The 17,933-nt window shown below is 34.3% G+C and overlaps 1 protein-coding gene across 2 annotated transcripts in view; it reads left to right on the forward strand.

Moving 5' to 3' along the window:
- The first annotated feature begins 2,190 nt into the window (after positions 1 to 2,190).
- LOC136819097 (threonine--tRNA ligase 1, cytoplasmic-like) overlaps positions 2,191 to 17,933 on the forward strand; it is a 47,728-nt gene continuing 31,985 nt past the window's right edge. The window contains exon 1 of one of the 2 annotated variants that reach the window (XM_067075266.1): positions 2,191 to 2,381. In XM_067075266.1, coding sequence (XP_066931367.1) covers positions 2,380 to 2,381 — 2 coding nt within the window. In that variant the 5' untranslated portion in view covers positions 2,191 to 2,379. The remainder of the gene's footprint in view (positions 2,382 to 17,933) is intronic. The other variant, XM_067075265.1, reaches the window with a different exon arrangement.

Below are 17,933 nucleotides of genomic sequence, written 5' to 3' on the forward strand. Positions count from 1 at the left end.
CTTTTTTATATAAGAACCAGTAAAATTTTTCTGAGCCTTGACTGTTCTTCTTTTTTTTCACTTTGAGCTTCTATCATGTTCTTATTAATATGATGTAAGTCAGGTACTTTAGAAATCATACCCAATTTTTATTACTTTGACCCCTAAATTGATTGAAATTGAGTAGTTTCAGGCTCAGCATTTTTCTTCAATTGTTCTTATTTTTTGGCGATTTTGAGCCTTATAAAAGCCTTATAAAATTTTTCTTATATTAAAAAAGTGTATGTTTGAAATTATGAAATTGTTTCCCTGTTTTGAAAGTTTTTTACTTTTTGACATGCATTTCAAAAAATATAACTTTTGGATGCTATAATTTTTTACCTTTTTTTGAATATTTTTTATATTTTACCTTTTCTCCAATATTTTATATATTAAACCTTTTTTCCAATATTTTATATATGAAAGTATATGCAAAATATTTCATCTATTTTGAAAATATAAATTTTCCTTTGGTTTTCTTATTGTAAAATATTCTCAATTTTTGATGAACAAGATCAATTTTTGTAGATATACATTAGCCCCTGATTTAAGAAAACGAGACAAGAGAAAAAGTATTTTAGTTTGAAATTTTAAGATATTTGAGTTAAAAAAACTTCAAAAAAGCAGTTTGTTTTGAAAATAGAATATCAACTTTCTTTTGGTTCACCAGAGTTTGTACATGTTTAAAATGCATTAATAGAAATTTTCTTGCTCCCGTGACGATCATGAAAATTACCAAAAAAGGTTTGTTCACCATGCAAATATCGCGAAAATAGCCCAAATCATGCCTCGAATTATTTCCCGATCACGCATCACGCAATCGGCTGGGTACAACTTTTTAAAATTTTATCATAAAATGGCTAACTTTCTCATTCCCGGGAAAACATACCTGCCCCGTCTCCGGGATCTTTTTGCTTCTAGGCGTCTCCGGCTAAAATCGGTGTTAAATCTACTTTAGTGGCGTTTTGGTTCTTTTCTTTTACACTAGCATGAAGGTAATAAGAAATAGATGGAGAATAAATGACTTTTATTTCATTGTACCTAATCATCGGAAGCAAACGGCTCCTTGGTTGCAATGGGAAAAAAGTGATTAATTTTGTGTGCACTCATGGGAATATTTGATTTCATAAAAAACTGAATAAAAAGGTGTTGGATTTTTAACAGCTCTATTGTGAGATAATAGCTTTGTTGATCAAAATGAGAAAAAGCTTGCCGGAACAAGCACAAAATCCTATATTTTTAAGGGCCCCCTCTCATAAAATCATCGATAGATTTAAAAAAAAATCTATATTACGATTAGGTAACCTTTAAATTAATCATCCATCAGAATTTGAAAGCCCCCTCCCTTTTAGACGTAAAGATTTCTAATGAAGAAATTTTCAAGGAAAATGTGCTGAAACTCTCAAAATTAGCAATATGCTTGCCCAAAAATACATCGATATAAAATCATAGAACTATTGTAACCTTACTATTAGAAAATTATTTTTGTATCGCGTGAACAAGAACTTTTAGCATAAAATGTTTATTTCAATCAGGATAACATTCTCACTTCTGTTCTTATAAACTTACATTTCGGATTTTTTTGCTTCCAATGATAGTAAATCAAAGAAAACCGATTTGAATGAAAATATAAAAGAATTTAACGATAACTTAGGCCATTACCGAGTCATTTATTCTCCATCTATTTCTTATTACCTCCATGACACTAGCAATCGGAAAGTTTCGCTGGGAATAAGGAAGTTCTACGGTATGTAGTGTAAAAAACCTTTCGCTTGCGAACACGAGATTTTCGTATCGTGCGTAACCCCTTTTACAATTGATTTTTGTCCGAGTTAGGTCTAGTATATCCCAACCCTAGGGTATCTTTACCAGGGTCTAGAGCCCTGTTGCAACGAATAAAATTAGTAATAATAGTGTTTAAAAAAATCATACCTGCTGCATCCCTTATAAAACTGTCCATCATGGATATTTACTAGTGTCAGTCGTCCCCATCGCCATCTCAGTCATAGGGGACCGACTGGTAGGTAGCATTCTAGTCGGGTTCAACAGACAATGCTTGATCTCCACCTTTTGATTTTTTCACTTTCGATTTCACAGACCAGATTGCTCTTCTCCTTTGAAATTGTTGGAAAATTTAAAGTTTTAGCTGGGAAAACCGTCTAGGAGCAAGACGGTGGAGAATTTCGCGGAATTACGAACGATCCATAATGGCAACTTTGCTTTCGATTTTGCGAGCAAGTAGTTAAATATTTTTTCAATCTGCAGAGAAAGCACTATACTGCAAGAAGATCTAGCTGGATTGCGATAACTAGAACACCAAACAGCCAACAAGGAGATTGCAGAAACCACTGACATTTATATATGTAAGAATTTTTCTATAGCTCTAAAGTTTTTATCCATCAGTCGTCGCTGTTGACGATTCAAATCGAAAGCACAATTTTTTGAATTTGATGCTGGAGTTTTACCGTCAATAGCCTGGAAATCCATGTTATGATTTCTTCTTTGATAAACTGATGGCGTAAATGTATAGCATGGTACGGGCTGAGAGTTTGAATTTCTCAGATCCTAATAACGGTTGAAAACATAGCCAATCAAATTTTGTTATTCTTTTACTGGTCACACTTTCTTAGAGAAAGCGCAACTTTCGAAATTTGGTTGTTTTTATTTTAGTAAGTGAGAACAGCGCTAAATTCGAATTTCCTACTGTAAAAAATGTGAGTCCAATATTGGACTCGCAGCTCGAACCCGTCTTGTGTACATCAAATTCAGTGAAGTCAAGCAAGTTTGAAGATATTTATTAGAAAAACAGTTAAAAGCAGTCAAAACGCAATTTACCTTACCTCCTGAGTTTGTCTTTGTTATGCTAAAATATAACAGACCTTTGTCATGCTGTCTAATTACAAAAACCTCCAGTCACTACTTCTCCGCCATATTAATATTATTTCACTTTAAATGCCGTGTTTTAAAATTCCTTAGCTACATTATATGTACGGAAAAGGTTTTCTCCAGGTTTTTTCAATCCCGGGATTAAACTACGAGGGCGGTTCCGCCCGCTTATTTTCCTCTCGGCGTTGAGCGCCCCGGGGATACTTAACAATAAAAGAGATTTTAAGATTAATGTTGAAAAGCATATTTTTTCGATAAATTTAGGCGATACTCAACAAAAAATAAGGTGGTTTTAAACAAATCTTTGACAAATTGGCGTTTCTTTCTGCTCTAATATATGCAAATCACGTCGAAAAAAGAATATATTTCCGCCTTTCTTTCACTTTCGCTTTCGTGTTACGTGATTCCAATTGGATGAATACCGCTCGCTAACAAATTCTGATTGGCTGTAAGTTTTTAGCTTCGGGATTCTGATTGGATTATTTCCCGCGTTACGGTTAAATTTTGATTGGTTGAAAGTTTCTGAGCGTGAATTCTGATTGGATGAATATACCTGAAAAGTAAACAATAGTATGTAAGTATTTTGCTTATCAAAACCTAAAGATTTCCAGGGGGTTTTATTTACTTTGCACGACGATAATTAAGCCTACAAAACATATGAATATGACAGCGTGAATCTTTGTCAGGATTTTTTCTCAATGCCCCGTAACTATGCCAGGGGTACCCGTTGCTAAGACCTTATGTTAAAAACGAAAGTGATTACGACAAAAGGTAGGGATTTTCGTAATACCTCAAATATTGATACTTGACTGTACTGAAATTATAAGAAAAACACACGACGGGTCTCCTGTCTATACCGTCAACTGCTCCAGGTTAGTCGAAACATGGGACAGCAATTTTCGGCCACAATTTCTGTAGTGAAATACGTTCAAGTGTATGCGCGCACTGCAACACAGGTTTCTACAAAAATCCATATTTTCAGATCTGTTACTTTACGTGGGGGTGGTTTGCGCTAAATTTTAGGCGAGGGGAATTAATGAACAGGTTTACCGTTGCGTTAGAAAGAATATTTGATGCAGCAAAAGTTCATTATTCATTATTCATTATTTTTCAATAGACCTTTTTTCAAAGAGGACGTCCTGTTGAATAATTATGTAGTGCCCGAAACGTTAAAAATCGACCTATCAAATTTTTATTTTAAAATTGGTAATCGCAAGAGGCTTTAAATGATTAAGACCATTTTTCAGTAATTAAACACATAAATTTTGAAACTGATGGAACGAAAGGGTTTAAAAGGTTCATCAAAATCATTTCAATTTACTTTTAAGGAGATTTTCCTCAGATTTTTGGTTCTAGACTGGATAAAGTACTGTATATATAAGGCTGGATGTACCTCGAAACCCATATTTGATGTATTTTTATGAATTTTACCAGATTTTTTGGCTTTTTTTCGACGAATTTTCTGCCTTTTATTGAAATTCAATCTTCCTTTATATAACAAACGGTCATTTAGACAGCTAATTATCATTTTTAATGACTGAAACGAAAATGCTGATGCATTATGTTATTATTTTTCTGTTTAATTTGAAACTGTAGGTCGATTTTTAACGTTTTTGAGCACTTTCAAAAAGTAACTTTTTTATTCAATAGAGCATAACTCTCGATCTAATCAACCGAATTTAATAAATGACCCATCAAAATTTAAGTTTATCTTTCTTCTTTCCAATGAAAAAATTTTTAGATTTTGGGAAAATTAGTCTTAAAGAGAGAAACTTTTTTGTGGCACACCCGGTATTTAAATATTTAATTAATCTATCAAGTGTAAATTTAATATCTTATTAACATATCTTTAAGATCAGCAAAACCAAAAAACTATACTTTTAAAGCCCTCGATAACAACAATATATTATGGTACAAAAAGTTTTTTTCATTTTTCAGACAAAAAATGGCGCGCTGGATGTAGAACTTAAATCCGCTTAATTTGGCTATCATGGCCAAATTAAGCTAAATTTTAATAAGATAATCACATCTTTTCACTCCGCTCTAAAAAGAGAAAAGTTTTGCGCTTTAAATACTCTTCTTAGTACAAGTAACAAGTCCATGTAGTAAGATTGACGCGGATTTTACTTGTTCTCAAGATATTTAGGTTTGAATATGTCATATATCCAAATTAAGCCATTAATATCCTAACTAGGATATAAATTCTAGCCTAATTAGGCAAACATCCTAGTTTGGTCATCATAGCCTAATTTGCAATAGTTCCTGACTGGAAAAGAACTCCCATAGGAATTCCGATACCTTAGCCGATTGGTTAATTTCGGAACCACTTCAAGAAAGTCATAATGGCAGATAATTTCAAAAGTTTCTGAGAGAAAATGTGTGTAATTTATCGATGTTGATGGCTTGTTGATTCTTTAAAGAAAAAAGATAACAGGTATAGCTTTTTCTAATCCTGGAATATCGAGGTTCCAGCTACACTGAACTAAGAGAAAATAAAGAGTTTTAACCTTTAAATCTAATCATATATATTTCCTTCGTGTTTAAACTTTCACAAAGTCATGTTCCCTCATGCGCCGCCATCTTGAATTTAGAATTAGAAGCATGTCGGAAACTAGAAGCGAGTTTATCTCACCCAATAAAAGCGCATGATTCACAAAGGAAAACCACTTTCGTTTTCTCCGACCTATCAGAACGAGCAAAACCACTTTTGTTTTCTCTGACCAATCAGAACGCGCGATATAAGTTAGTTGAGGAAACCCAGGGCAAAAATGTTTTGATTGGTCGTCGGAAAAAATTATGTCATGGCGCAACAATTTGTCTGCCGGAAAGTAGAAAGTAGGGCTACTTTGTTCTGTCCATGAGGGAATGCGCTCGCTCCCTTGTGAATATGACTTTTACTTGGTTATGATGTTCTTGTGAATCATCGTCAATCGGAAACCAAAAGTGACTTTAAAGAAGGTTGTGAATGTGAAAGGTGATTGCAGATACTGGAACTGGAAATATTTTTGTAGAAAAAACAAAATAATGAACTATTATTAAAATAATGAACTATTATTAAAATAATGAACTATTATTAAAATAATGAACTTTTTTGAGCTGCAGGTCGAGGGCATACGGGCGGTGGACGGTAAACCCGTTCATAAATTCCCCTTGCTTTATTGAGCGATTCACAGATTCACATTGACAGTTCAATGAAGAATTAATCTAGGAAGCTTTTCTTTTGAGAAATTAATGTCATCTTAAAAAAGTGCAGTGAAAAATTACAAAAATATCCTTTCCTGTGGAAACTAATCTATAGTAGTCATGGTTTTGAATAGTATAATTCACACCATAGTTGTACAAGATCAATCAATTGGATTGGTATATGGTCTTATCTGAAGTTAAAACTATTCAATGCTACTAACAATAACCAGTGTACTAAAATGCTACACTTTAAACCATTTCAGCCTTTTAATCACCCAAAATTTGAAATAAATTTAGCACAAAAACCTATGATTTTGATACTTATCTCTCTGAGCCAAATTGAAGCAAAACCATTTACTTATCTTTTGAAAATAGTCATTCTGATAATTGCTTTCAATTTTAAGTTGTTGAGGATTGAATAATTGATATTCCCCTTTCTGTTAAGCTGGGAGCAAACCGTCAAACATTGTTTTTCAAAACATCGTGACGTTTCATGTTTGAAATCGATGTTTGAGGGTTTGCGGAGTCAAAAATCGTATCTTTTCAACAAAAAGATCAATAAATATGTTTGAAACAATGTTTGAACAAGTTCATAATTTTTTAAAACATTCAACTCGATGTTTCCCTAGAAGGAAGACATTGCATTGCTAATCGAACATTGAATATGATTTCGAACGCGTGATTTGAAAAATAAACAAAATAAATAAGCTGTTGTAATGTAACAAAATAAATGTTTGAGACAATGTTGGAAAATGCTGCGCAAACCATTCAACAAGAAAGTTCAAATGTTTGAAGAACCATGTTTGATGGTTTGCTCCCAGCTTTACACTTTTGAAATAGTCAGGTAGAATTAGTTGAAATTTCACCACAACCCGGACAAAATTGCCATCAAGCTGAAAATTGGCACAGATGTTCTTTAGGGTATACTGAGTTACCAAAAAAAAAGCCCCATCAATCCGGACAGGGGAAACCACTTTTTCGGACAGTTTAAAACCGGACATGTCCGGAAAATATGTCCGAAAATTAAGTTGTTCAAATATACAAGTATTATATATCAAAAGAAAGATAATTTCAAGACGAACAAAACATTTGCTTACAAGAAGTCATGAAAATAAACACGAAAAGAGTTATGAGTATCAGAAAAGACCCTACTGTCCAACTATTTTTGAATTATGTAGTAGTATTCCCTATTCTCAATGGCAGCGAATCTCCTTACAGCTTCAAGCAATGTGTTTTTAGACTAGCTCCTGAGTGCCGGGTAGCGCCAACCTAGAGGGGTAGTAACTTTCTATACGATTTCCGTGCTCCTCAACATCCAGTTTATGGAATGAAGAGGTAAATAGCGTTTTAAGGGGGCTTTTGAATTAGGGGGTCCTAAAAGAGCTCGGGTAAGGAATTACTATTGAGAAGCCGTTTTATGTCAGTAACATCAGTCCATATCTTTTTATCTTAGCAATGGAAATGTCTTGAAACTTGGTAAATATACTCAAAAGAAGTAGTAAAATAAAAAGCTTCGAAAAATGTTTTCCAGGGGCTCGCAAGGAGAAAAACGGGTAAAAAGAAGCCGTTTTTGCCTATTTTTGGCCTATTTTGACCCTCTTTAACAATTACCAACGCTTCACAAAAAACATTACACGCTTTAAAATACTCAAAAACTCGACAAAAAAATAGAAAATGTTGGACTTAATCGAAATCGTTCAGGTTACGTTGTCATTATTGGCACTTTTTAACGTTTCAGCAATTCAGGTGGTAAAAATGCTATTTTTACCTATATTTTTCCTATTTTGCTCACTTAACTTAGTTCGAGAGCGCATTGTCATTCGTCATTCGAAACAGCTTTGACCGCCACAATCGCTAAGACTTAGTAATGAGGAGCAAGGTAAAACAACACTTTACGACCTAAGCATTAAAGCAAAAAAAGTCCGTTACAAGAAATTTCCCAGAAATCTGCTTGGATATATTGTCGAACAACCCGTACGATACAATTCCTTAGACATGAAATAATTAATTTGGACCCAACTTTTCTGCCCGATAAAAATCAACTTGCTATACGGTAAATTGCGAACCCTGAAAACAAAACGTTGAAGCGAACCATAGTGTAAAGATGGAATACTTGGCTACTCCTAGCTACGATGCGCGAGGTCGTATGTTCAATCCCTAGTCGGGTCATTTGTACTTGATATCTCACTGCTTAATGCTCAGAATTTAAGAAAAAGATAAAGGGTAAGTGGAGTAGTCCAGGGAGAAGAGTGGCACCTTCCTCCACCTTTGGGTTGATAGCCAAGCTTTCGGGTCTCATTCGAATGCAGCCATGGTCTATTAATACAAGTGCATATCGTAACAAATAAATAAATCATATTCTTGTAAGAGTAATTACCATGATGCCACATTTTTTTCAATTCAACAAACATTGTGTTGAACTCATGCAGGTCATTAAAAAATGACCTAGATCTTTATATCATTAAGAAAGAATTGTTGAAAATAAATGACCAGACAACGAAATTAGCGAACGTGAGAAAAAAAAAACATATTATGTTCAATGTTGGAGGTACCTACTTACCGGTAGAGGTAATACTGACACCAAAACATCACCTCAATCAGAACATGACTACCGTGAGAATCACATGTCGAAATCATATTCCGACCTGTGACAGCGAATATCAATTCTATTCAGCGCGCATTCAACCATAGAGGCATAAAGAAAGACAGAAGATGAATTTGTCGGTAATTGGTCGTTAAAGTCTTTTGATTTCTTTTATGTAATAAATCAAAAGAAATTCTAGGCTCGCCCGACGAAATACGACTTTTTAGTAGAACTCAAGTCTGTTCTGAACATTCTCACTATCAGCATCGAAGATTTCTAGCCTTCTAATATACGAGAATAAAATTTAGCTCCACGAAATAAGTTTGCGTTCAATTTTGGCATCCATTAAATTTTGTTTTGAAAAGATATTTTCTGTAGCCAGAAAATAAAAAGTTCTTTATAAGCACACACAATTTCAGACCCAATTTGTAGACAAAAAGTCGCTGGAGAATTTTGGAGGAAAGTATTAAGCAATAGGGTTCACCTTGAAGAAAATGTTGATCGAAAAATCTTGTCATTTGATGAAGGATTGCAAAGTTTACAGGCCCTTTTTTAGTCCAAATATTTTCTTACACCAATGTCAGAAACAATGAATCTCGTCTCATCTTATTTCCAACACTTAAGTTAGCCAATAAGATTTCACCTATCAACAAAAGAGCTCATTAAAAATGCACGATATATGAGATTATGAGCATGCATACCTCGTAATTTTTTTAATCGTAGGGCGAGCATGGTTACAATAGCATACTTCTCCTGTTTCTTTATACCTCCATGATTCAACGCTGTGAAAAGTAAGCATGACGAAAATCTAAGATCTTGGATTAAGTTTAAAGTTGATACTTTTACTCACGTCGTGGAAAGCATATCTCAGAAATATCATCGACGCTTTAAAAAAAGAGTCAGTGATAGCAACGGATTAGAATAGGTGGATTAAGAACTCATAGAAAACACTCCTCGTTAGGTTATCAAACTTTTTTACGAGTTTGCTAGCAATTAAAACTTGATAAGTTGTAAAAAAGTTGTAAAAAATCATTACTTTCAACATTTTCATTGGTCATTACGTATCACGTGGTACATTTTAAATAAGAAAATGCACTTTTTTAGCCCTTTCTATCCAATGCAGAAATTAGCCAAATAATTTGAAATTTATTTTCCTAATTCTAAATACAGTCTTCTTTCACCAGTATGCAACCCATTCGTGACCCATCGATAGTTTCTTAGTTATAGACCATACGTTAATTTTCACTTATCTGAAGATTGCCATTGACAAAAGATTAAAAATTTACATTAAAACTGGTCAAGCGTTTGTTGATGCTAAAACTTAAGTGCAGGATTTAAAATATTTGCAAAATCATCAAAATTGATCGAATCATAGGACAAATTCGTTTTCGAAACTGTATAAATTGGAAAATTGTTCTTATAAAAACAATGAAAAAACTAAACGAGGAGTGCGCAGAGTCATTTACAGATTTTTCTTGTAACAATGAGAAGACAATGGATCTCTCTTGGGAGCAACGAGAGAAGTTAATCCACCTATTCTAATCCGTTGGTGATAGAGAATGATAACATAAAGATATGTGCATTATTTCGATTCCATTAAAGTATAATTAATAGTTTAGTGCAATTACTGTTATACATTTGGAATGATGTAGAGGATTTCTTTTGAAAGAAACGCATTTCAATTAAACTTGGAGGTTTCTGGGGGAATTCGTCAATAGTAAGCACGTATACTGATACAATCTGCTAGACATTAATACGGCAATATCTGCTCTTCATCTTTGATTCTCTCTATAGTGATTAGATTGACACATCCGCGATAAAATTTCTATACTTGGTCGTCCTGATACTCAGGGTACGACATGGAGGTCGGAGAATGCCCCGAATCCCCCCCCCCCCTGAGATGCCAAAAAGTGCAAATAAACGTGTCGTGAAATTGTAGTACGAGTTTTATATTGGTCAAACCTTCCTCCTCACTTCTGTCCAGGATTTTAAACATATTATGAGCTCTTCATTATTCAATTAAGTTATGTAGCCAATATAGGCGAAAAAAGATGATGTGCGCATTATTACCTCCTGAAAAGTCAAAAAGTGCTTGCAACAATGCCACATCCTGGTTGAGTTTTGTATGATTTTTACATTGGCCGCACTTCTATGAGGTTTTTGAACTAGCTAGGTAAGCAAAATTGGTGAAAAATAGGCAAAAGTTTTGAAGTTCAATATTATCCACACTTCTATGAGGTTTGTGAGCATTCTTGAGCTCTCCAACTAGCTTAGGTAAGCAAAATAGGCGAAATATAGCAAAAATAGCATTTTTTACCCTCTGAAACGTTGAAAATTGCCAGTAATGACAACGTAACCTTAATTTTCTTAACGATTGCGATTAAGTCCAACGTTTTCTATGTTTTAGTTAAATTTTTGAATATTTTAAAGCGTCTAATTTGTTAATGAGGGTGAAAACAGGCTAAAAATAGACTAAAATGGATACTTTTTACCCGTTTTTCTCCTTGCGAGGCCCTGGAAAACATTTTTCGAAGTTTTTTGTTTTACTACTTCTTTTGAGTATATTTACCAAGTTTCAAGACATTTCCATGGCTAAGATAAAAAGATATGAGCTGATGTTACTGACATAAAACGGCTTCTCAATAGTAATTCCTTACCCGAGCTCTTTTAGGACCCCCTAATTCAAAAGCCCCCTTAAAATGCTATTTATCTCTTCATTCCATAAACTGGATGTTGAGGAGCACGAAAATCGTATAGAAAGTTACTACCCCTCTAGGTTGGCGCTACCCGGCACTCAGAAGCTGGTCTAAAAACACATGGCTTGAAGCTGTAAGGAGATTCGCTGCCATTGAGAATAGGGAATACTACTACATAATTCAAAAATAGTTGGACAGTAGGGTCTTTTCTGATACTCATAACTCTTTCTGTGTTTATTTTCATGACTTCTTGTAAGCAGATTTTTTGTTTGTCTTGAAATTATCTTTCTTTTGATATATAATACTTGTATATTTGAACAACTTAATTTTCGGACATATTTTCCGGACATGTCCGGTTTTAAACTGTCCGAAAAAGTGGTTTCCCCTGTCCGGATTGATGGGGCTTTTTTTTTGGTAACTCAGTATACCCTAAAGAACATCTGTGCCAATTTTCAGCTTGATGGCAATTTTGTCCAGGTCTCAGGCTAATTCTACCTGACTAGTGCTTCATTTGACAACTCTGAAGACAAACAGCAACATTAAAAGCACTGCCTAACTCTCCCAATAGGATAAAACCAAAAGTTCCGCATAATAATAATACTAATTATCACTAACATAGTAGGAAAAATATAAAAAGATTTTGATGTCATGACTAAGGATTTTAAACCCCTTCCCTAACACAAAATGGTGCACTTCGGCAAGTTAAGGCCTGTGCAAAAAATTAACGAATCAAATAATGCGTGACGGCCAGTTATTCCACCCTCTTTTCGGGAAAACTTTTTGATTTTTCTCACCTGTCATATTAATGCCTTTTCAAAAAGTCCTGGGCCAAAAATTGTGTTTCAGCCATTTTGGAAAAATTAAGGAAAAACACTTTTTGCTGACGTCAGCAAAAATTTGAATTGCTAATAACTCCTGGAATATTTATCAAAATGAACTGAAATTTGGTACGAAGGTAGAATTTATAAATATCTTTTATTTCCAAAAAAAAAACTTTTCAAAAAATTGATGACGTCAGCATTTTTTCAGGAAAAACGAAAATTGTTGATATTTGCTGACGTCATGAATTTTTTGAAATTTTTTTTTGGAAATGAAAAAAATTTATCCACCCTACCTTCGTACAAAATTTGAGCTCATTTCAATAAATATTCCAGGAGATATTAGTATTTCAAATTTTTGCTGACGTCAGCAAAAAGTGTTTTGCCTTAAATTTCCCAAAATGGCTGAAACAGAATTTTTGGCCCAGGACTTTTTGGAAAGGTATTAATATGAAGAGTGAAAATAACGAAAAAATTTCCCATAAAAAGGGGTGGAACAACTGGCCGTCACGGCCGTCACGATTTCTCGAATTTTTTGCACAGGCCTTAACTTGCCTGAGCATACCAAGTTACAGGAATGGAAAATAGTTTAAAAAATGCTACCAACTGATTTCTAACGGTATTTCCGTACTACTTTTAATAAGAAGTTATTACTTTAAGCCTCAATTAAATAGTTCAAATGATAATGGATTCACTTACTCTCAAATATGAGCGTATGACACATCGAGGCTGAAAAAATTTCCAACCTAAAATTTTGAGGGGAAAGAGTCTATTTTCATGCGATATGTTGTTGAGTCAGAAAAAACATGCTTTGAAGTTAAAGAAAAAATACAATACAGATATCGATTCAATTCAATTCAAAACATTTCTATTTCTATTTGGTTGAGTTGCAGGAGGCTTTGAGGCCTATTTTTGCAACTATAGATGCTTTCAATGAGCCCCCCGTCAGCACCTTAGACTGACTACCGAATTCCCCTCTCATGACATGGGTTGATCCGGGCGAAGGTTCATTCACTTGCCAAGTGAACCACTGCAAGTGGGAATCGAACCTCAGTCGCTTGTGCAGCAACCAAGGTCAATGACCACTACACCACAGCGCCTTATATATGTATTTACCCACCCGAAGGAAACGAACACCAAGGACACCATGGCTGGTTTTAATTAAGGGGGTTTTTATTAACACAAATTTTTTCAATTTGTGTTAATAAAATGACTATATTTGTGTAATAAGGAACATCAGCAAGAGCCTGGTTTCTATGATTTAGTTGATGTAAGTCCAGACGATCTCAATCGAACGGAATCGATGATCGAACCAGTCGAACCAAATCGAACGCAATCAACCGATTGAAATTCGATTGTCGAACGCAATCGAATCTCAACTGAATATTACCGCGTTCGATTGATGTTGGATTATGTTTGATTGCGTTTGATTGCGTTCAATTGAGATCGTCTGGAGTTGATTGTCTATTTTTTGCCGCCATCTTTGTTTCGACGGTTAGAAAGCAGTATGGTCCGATCAACAATACGATCGACGTTTCCTGACAACAACGACAATCAACAATGACAATCGAACCAGTCGAACAACAATCGAACCAATTGAATATTACCCACAATTTTGATGTTTGATCGAGATTTGATTGCGTTCGACAATCGAATTTCAGCCGGTCGATTGCGTTCGATTCTGTTCGAGTTCGTGGACTTGAATCGCTCAATAAAGCAAGGGGAATTAATGAATGGGTTTACCGTCCACCGCCCGTATGCCCTCGACCTGCAGCTCAAAAAAGTTCATTATTTTAGTAATAGTTCATTATTTTGTTTTTTTTCCAAAAATATTTCCAGTTCCAGTATCTGCAATCACCTTTCACATTCACAACCTTCTTTACAGTCACTTTTGGTTTTTGATTGACGATGATTCACTAGACTAGGCTCTTATACGTATACGAGAACATAAACAAAGATTGAATACAATAAAATTTGATGTTTTTCAATTTATATTACATACAACATTTTTATTTCATATATTATACGCTAATTACAAGAAAACTGGTCTTTGAAAAAAAATTATATTGGAAAATTCAAGAAAGGGAGAATTGAAGCTTACTTTTTCGATGGCAAGGGAAAAGTTATGGGGAAGGGGACTAAAATGGAATAGTTGAGATTTAGAGATCGATTGAGTGTAACGTTGAGCGGTGATAAAAGTAAAAGTAAAATGGAGGAAGGGTCTGAATAGGGGGAGTGTTAGGAATGGGGAGGAGGGAGACATAGGAATTGAGAGAAGGGGGTTTAAAGGGCAAGGTAAGGTTTGAAAGGCGTTTTGAGAAACAAGAGAAGATTGACAAAAAAGAGAAAAGAATTGATATGAGAATTGGTAAAAGTTTTATCTTTTTGATTTTTGGCCACAAACAATTTCCACAGTGGAATCTTTGGTTTTCATTTCAAAGAACAGAGAATTTCAAGACTTTACCGAGAGAAGGAGTCTAGTACCCGAGCATGCCCGTTGGATCTTTTATGAATCAGAAAATTAACCCTAAAAGAAAGTAAACCAGCAAGCTAACATTTGCAACGAGTTCAATTTATTGACATAGAATACTCTCTAAGTTTCTTGTTTTTCTAAAAGTTTGGTCATGTGCTATTATTTGTAAACTTATATTACAGTTTCCTGTCCACAGAAAGATTCAGTCGAACTTAACTTGCGTACTATACTCCTTCTCGTGGGAGGCTTGAAAAACTTTGCTCTTTCAAATGGAAACAAAAGATTCAACAATAGAAGTTCATTCCACGAATCAAAAGAAAGGAACCTTAAAAACTAGAAAACAAAAATTGGAAAGAAAAGAGAATGATTACAAGATATTTATTGCGAAGAGTTATTGTCGTTGTTGTTGAAAGAACTTTTTAGTTCATTCAATCCTTGTTCCAAGTCCATGAAAAATTGATCGAAATGTTCTTCAATGACATCGATAGCTTGCTTGGTTTTGCTGTCAAAGAATTTGGATGGCAAGGTGTTGTTTGCACTTTGAGGCACGTGAGTTTGTGAGTAGTTTTGGTGCAAGTCTCTTTGTCTTTCATGACTGATCAAGTCGGCGCAATTATTGTCAACTTGTTTAGTAGTCAAGAGATCTTCGTATTCCATTGGAGTATTATCGACTTGTTCAGCAAGCTCGTTATATTCGATTTGTAGAGCGTACATTTCTTGTCGCTCGGTGTTGATGACCGCTTCCATTTGGTCCTTTTGCTTGCTCGTAAAAAGCCAATCTATCTTTTAACGATCGGATACGACGAGAAGATCTCTTGATGCGTTGGTCTTGTTCCTTTGTTGTGAGCATCAAATCTTCGATGCGAAGTTCCAAATCTTCTTTCTCTTCCTCGACATGTCGGAGCATTTTGGTGAAATATTTCGTGCTCCTCTCGCACTTTTCGAATTCTATTTGAAGGTTTGCGATTTGCTTATCTTTTTCAGCGCGTAATTCTTTCATCCCTTTCTTCAACAAATCGATCGCAATTCCCTTGGAAATGTTTTCTTGTTCCAAAGATTCGATTTTATCTTTGAATGTTCTGTCTTCTTGTAAACGGATTTGGTTGACCTCTCTTTGGAGGGAGCCAATGACAGCATCTCTCGAATGAACTTTATTTTGCAATAATGCGATCTCTTCTCGCAAAATATGTTTTCCTTCGAAGCGAGCGCCATTTGTTTCCTTTTGAAGAATATTCAGAACTGCGTCTTTTGAAATGACTTTATTGTTCAGGGAGGCGTTTTCGACTTCCAACCGAAGAAGTCTCTCCCGAAGTTGTCGGTTCTCATAAACCTGAAAAAGAATAATCATAAATTTATCATAAAACTAATTCCATTCAAAATCAACGTCTCCTCATTTCTTGCCAGGCGAGGACATTCGCTGTCATAATGGCTATCGCAACTCCCTGTTCAAGTCGACGCTCTAACTGAAAGCTGACAGGATGAAATATTTTTTACCTCCCTCCTTCCCTGCAGTTATGGTTGTAGGCGATCCTCACTTATTTATACTAATATTGTATTTATCGGGACAAATTTTCCCCAAAACTTATTATTCGAGGATTAGCCATAATTTCATGTCAAACTTTTACATCTACCGACTCACACTTACTTCTCAGCAGTCTGACTACTTGATTGGTTTCTACCCCTAATCTAGGTCATAGGCAAATGGAAAGTGAAATATGATTTTTTTTAAATATCAAAATTTTTGCTGACGGTAGACAATTTTCCCTACAGCAAGAAAATAGAGAAAAGGGCTATATATGTACAAGCTCACATTAAAATATTCCAAAATTGATATTTATGGCGTTATTGCTTAGCAGCAAAGCCTCTAATCCACCCCCTCAGTTTTACATTATTGGAAAATCGATATGCGAGTGTCCGATTGTTATGTCACTGTTTTTTACATATGTATTGATTTACAATGTAAAAAAAAATAGAAAATAACGCCACAAGGTTAAGTAAAACAACAGTCTGAACGAATAGATTGAGAGATGGATAGATAATTTTTCATACAGCTCTTAATTGATCTAAATCATATTGCGCTTCTTTCCAGCTATGTTTGACAGGATAGAAATTGGGTGGAATTGCTTCACTTCCATTTTAGACTTAACTTATTATTTGAGAACTGACAAGTTCGTTTTCCCTTAACTTTACAACCTAAAAAGGTATTTTATTTTTGCACATAAAATTTCAACCTTGATTGTTTGAATATTCTCAGTTCTGTTTTTTTGCTAATTTTTTATTATTTTTAGTATATTTTCACTATATTATCTTTTCTTGATTATGCTAAAACTTACTTTATTGAGACTATGATTTGGCTTATATGGAAAAATTCGAGAAAAATACCTGAGTATGTGAATATTCAGTCACCTGAGAAACAGCATTTCCCAGAAAAATTACGCAATTTTACTGTATAAGCAATATTCAGTTTTGTTTTGAGATGTCCCCCTTCTTTTCAATCATTTCACAATACATTCTCTCTATGGATGCGTTTAGACATATCTAGTGTTTATCATACACTTTATTTTACATTTTTATAAGAAGAAGACGTGGATTAATTTTTGCCTAAAACATAAGGAATATTAAGAACACTCCAGCCTACCATTTCAAAAGCCTCTTTAAAGGCAATAAATAAATAAAATAAGCATAATAAAAAGAACAGTTCTTTCGGGAGTATTTCTGAGAAAAATTTTTTAATCGACTTGAAACTTTCTGACTTTTAACAAAATCTTATTAAGAGTACTTGTGCAAAATTTTAGGGTCATAGCTTGCTCAGATCAGGTTTTATGGCTTTATTGTGAAACATGACATAAAACCCAGCTAAAACCGCTTAAAACTCAAAATTTTAAAGTGCTGATAACTTTTGAACAATTTATTCAATCATTTTCAAATTTTGACACGTAATAGGCATTGACAATATAAATTTGAAAAATTGAAAAAAAAAATTGAAAATGATGATGTCATCATTTATGACGTCATCAAATTTTCAAAATTTTACTCATCTTCAGCATAGATTTTAAGAAAAAGTCTTCGTGGAAATTTCAAAACCGGCAATAATGTTAAAGAACCACCTTTTATCTTTCTGAATCTTTAAACAGAATCTAAATATCTTTATTGGTTCGATTATAATAGACAGTTTAGTAAACCATATATTTGGGCTTTTTTCCGACAAGTGGAAATTTTGTGATGACGTCATCGGTTTTTGAATGACGCCATCAATTTTTTTTTCTTCCTCGAAA

Source organism: Clytia hemisphaerica, unplaced genomic scaffold (assembly GCF_902728285.1).
Source record: "Clytia hemisphaerica strain Z4C2 unplaced genomic scaffold, Clytia hemisphaerica genome assembly, whole genome shotgun sequence".
Lineage (NCBI taxonomy): Eukaryota > Metazoa > Cnidaria > Hydrozoa > Leptothecata > Clytiidae > Clytia > Clytia hemisphaerica.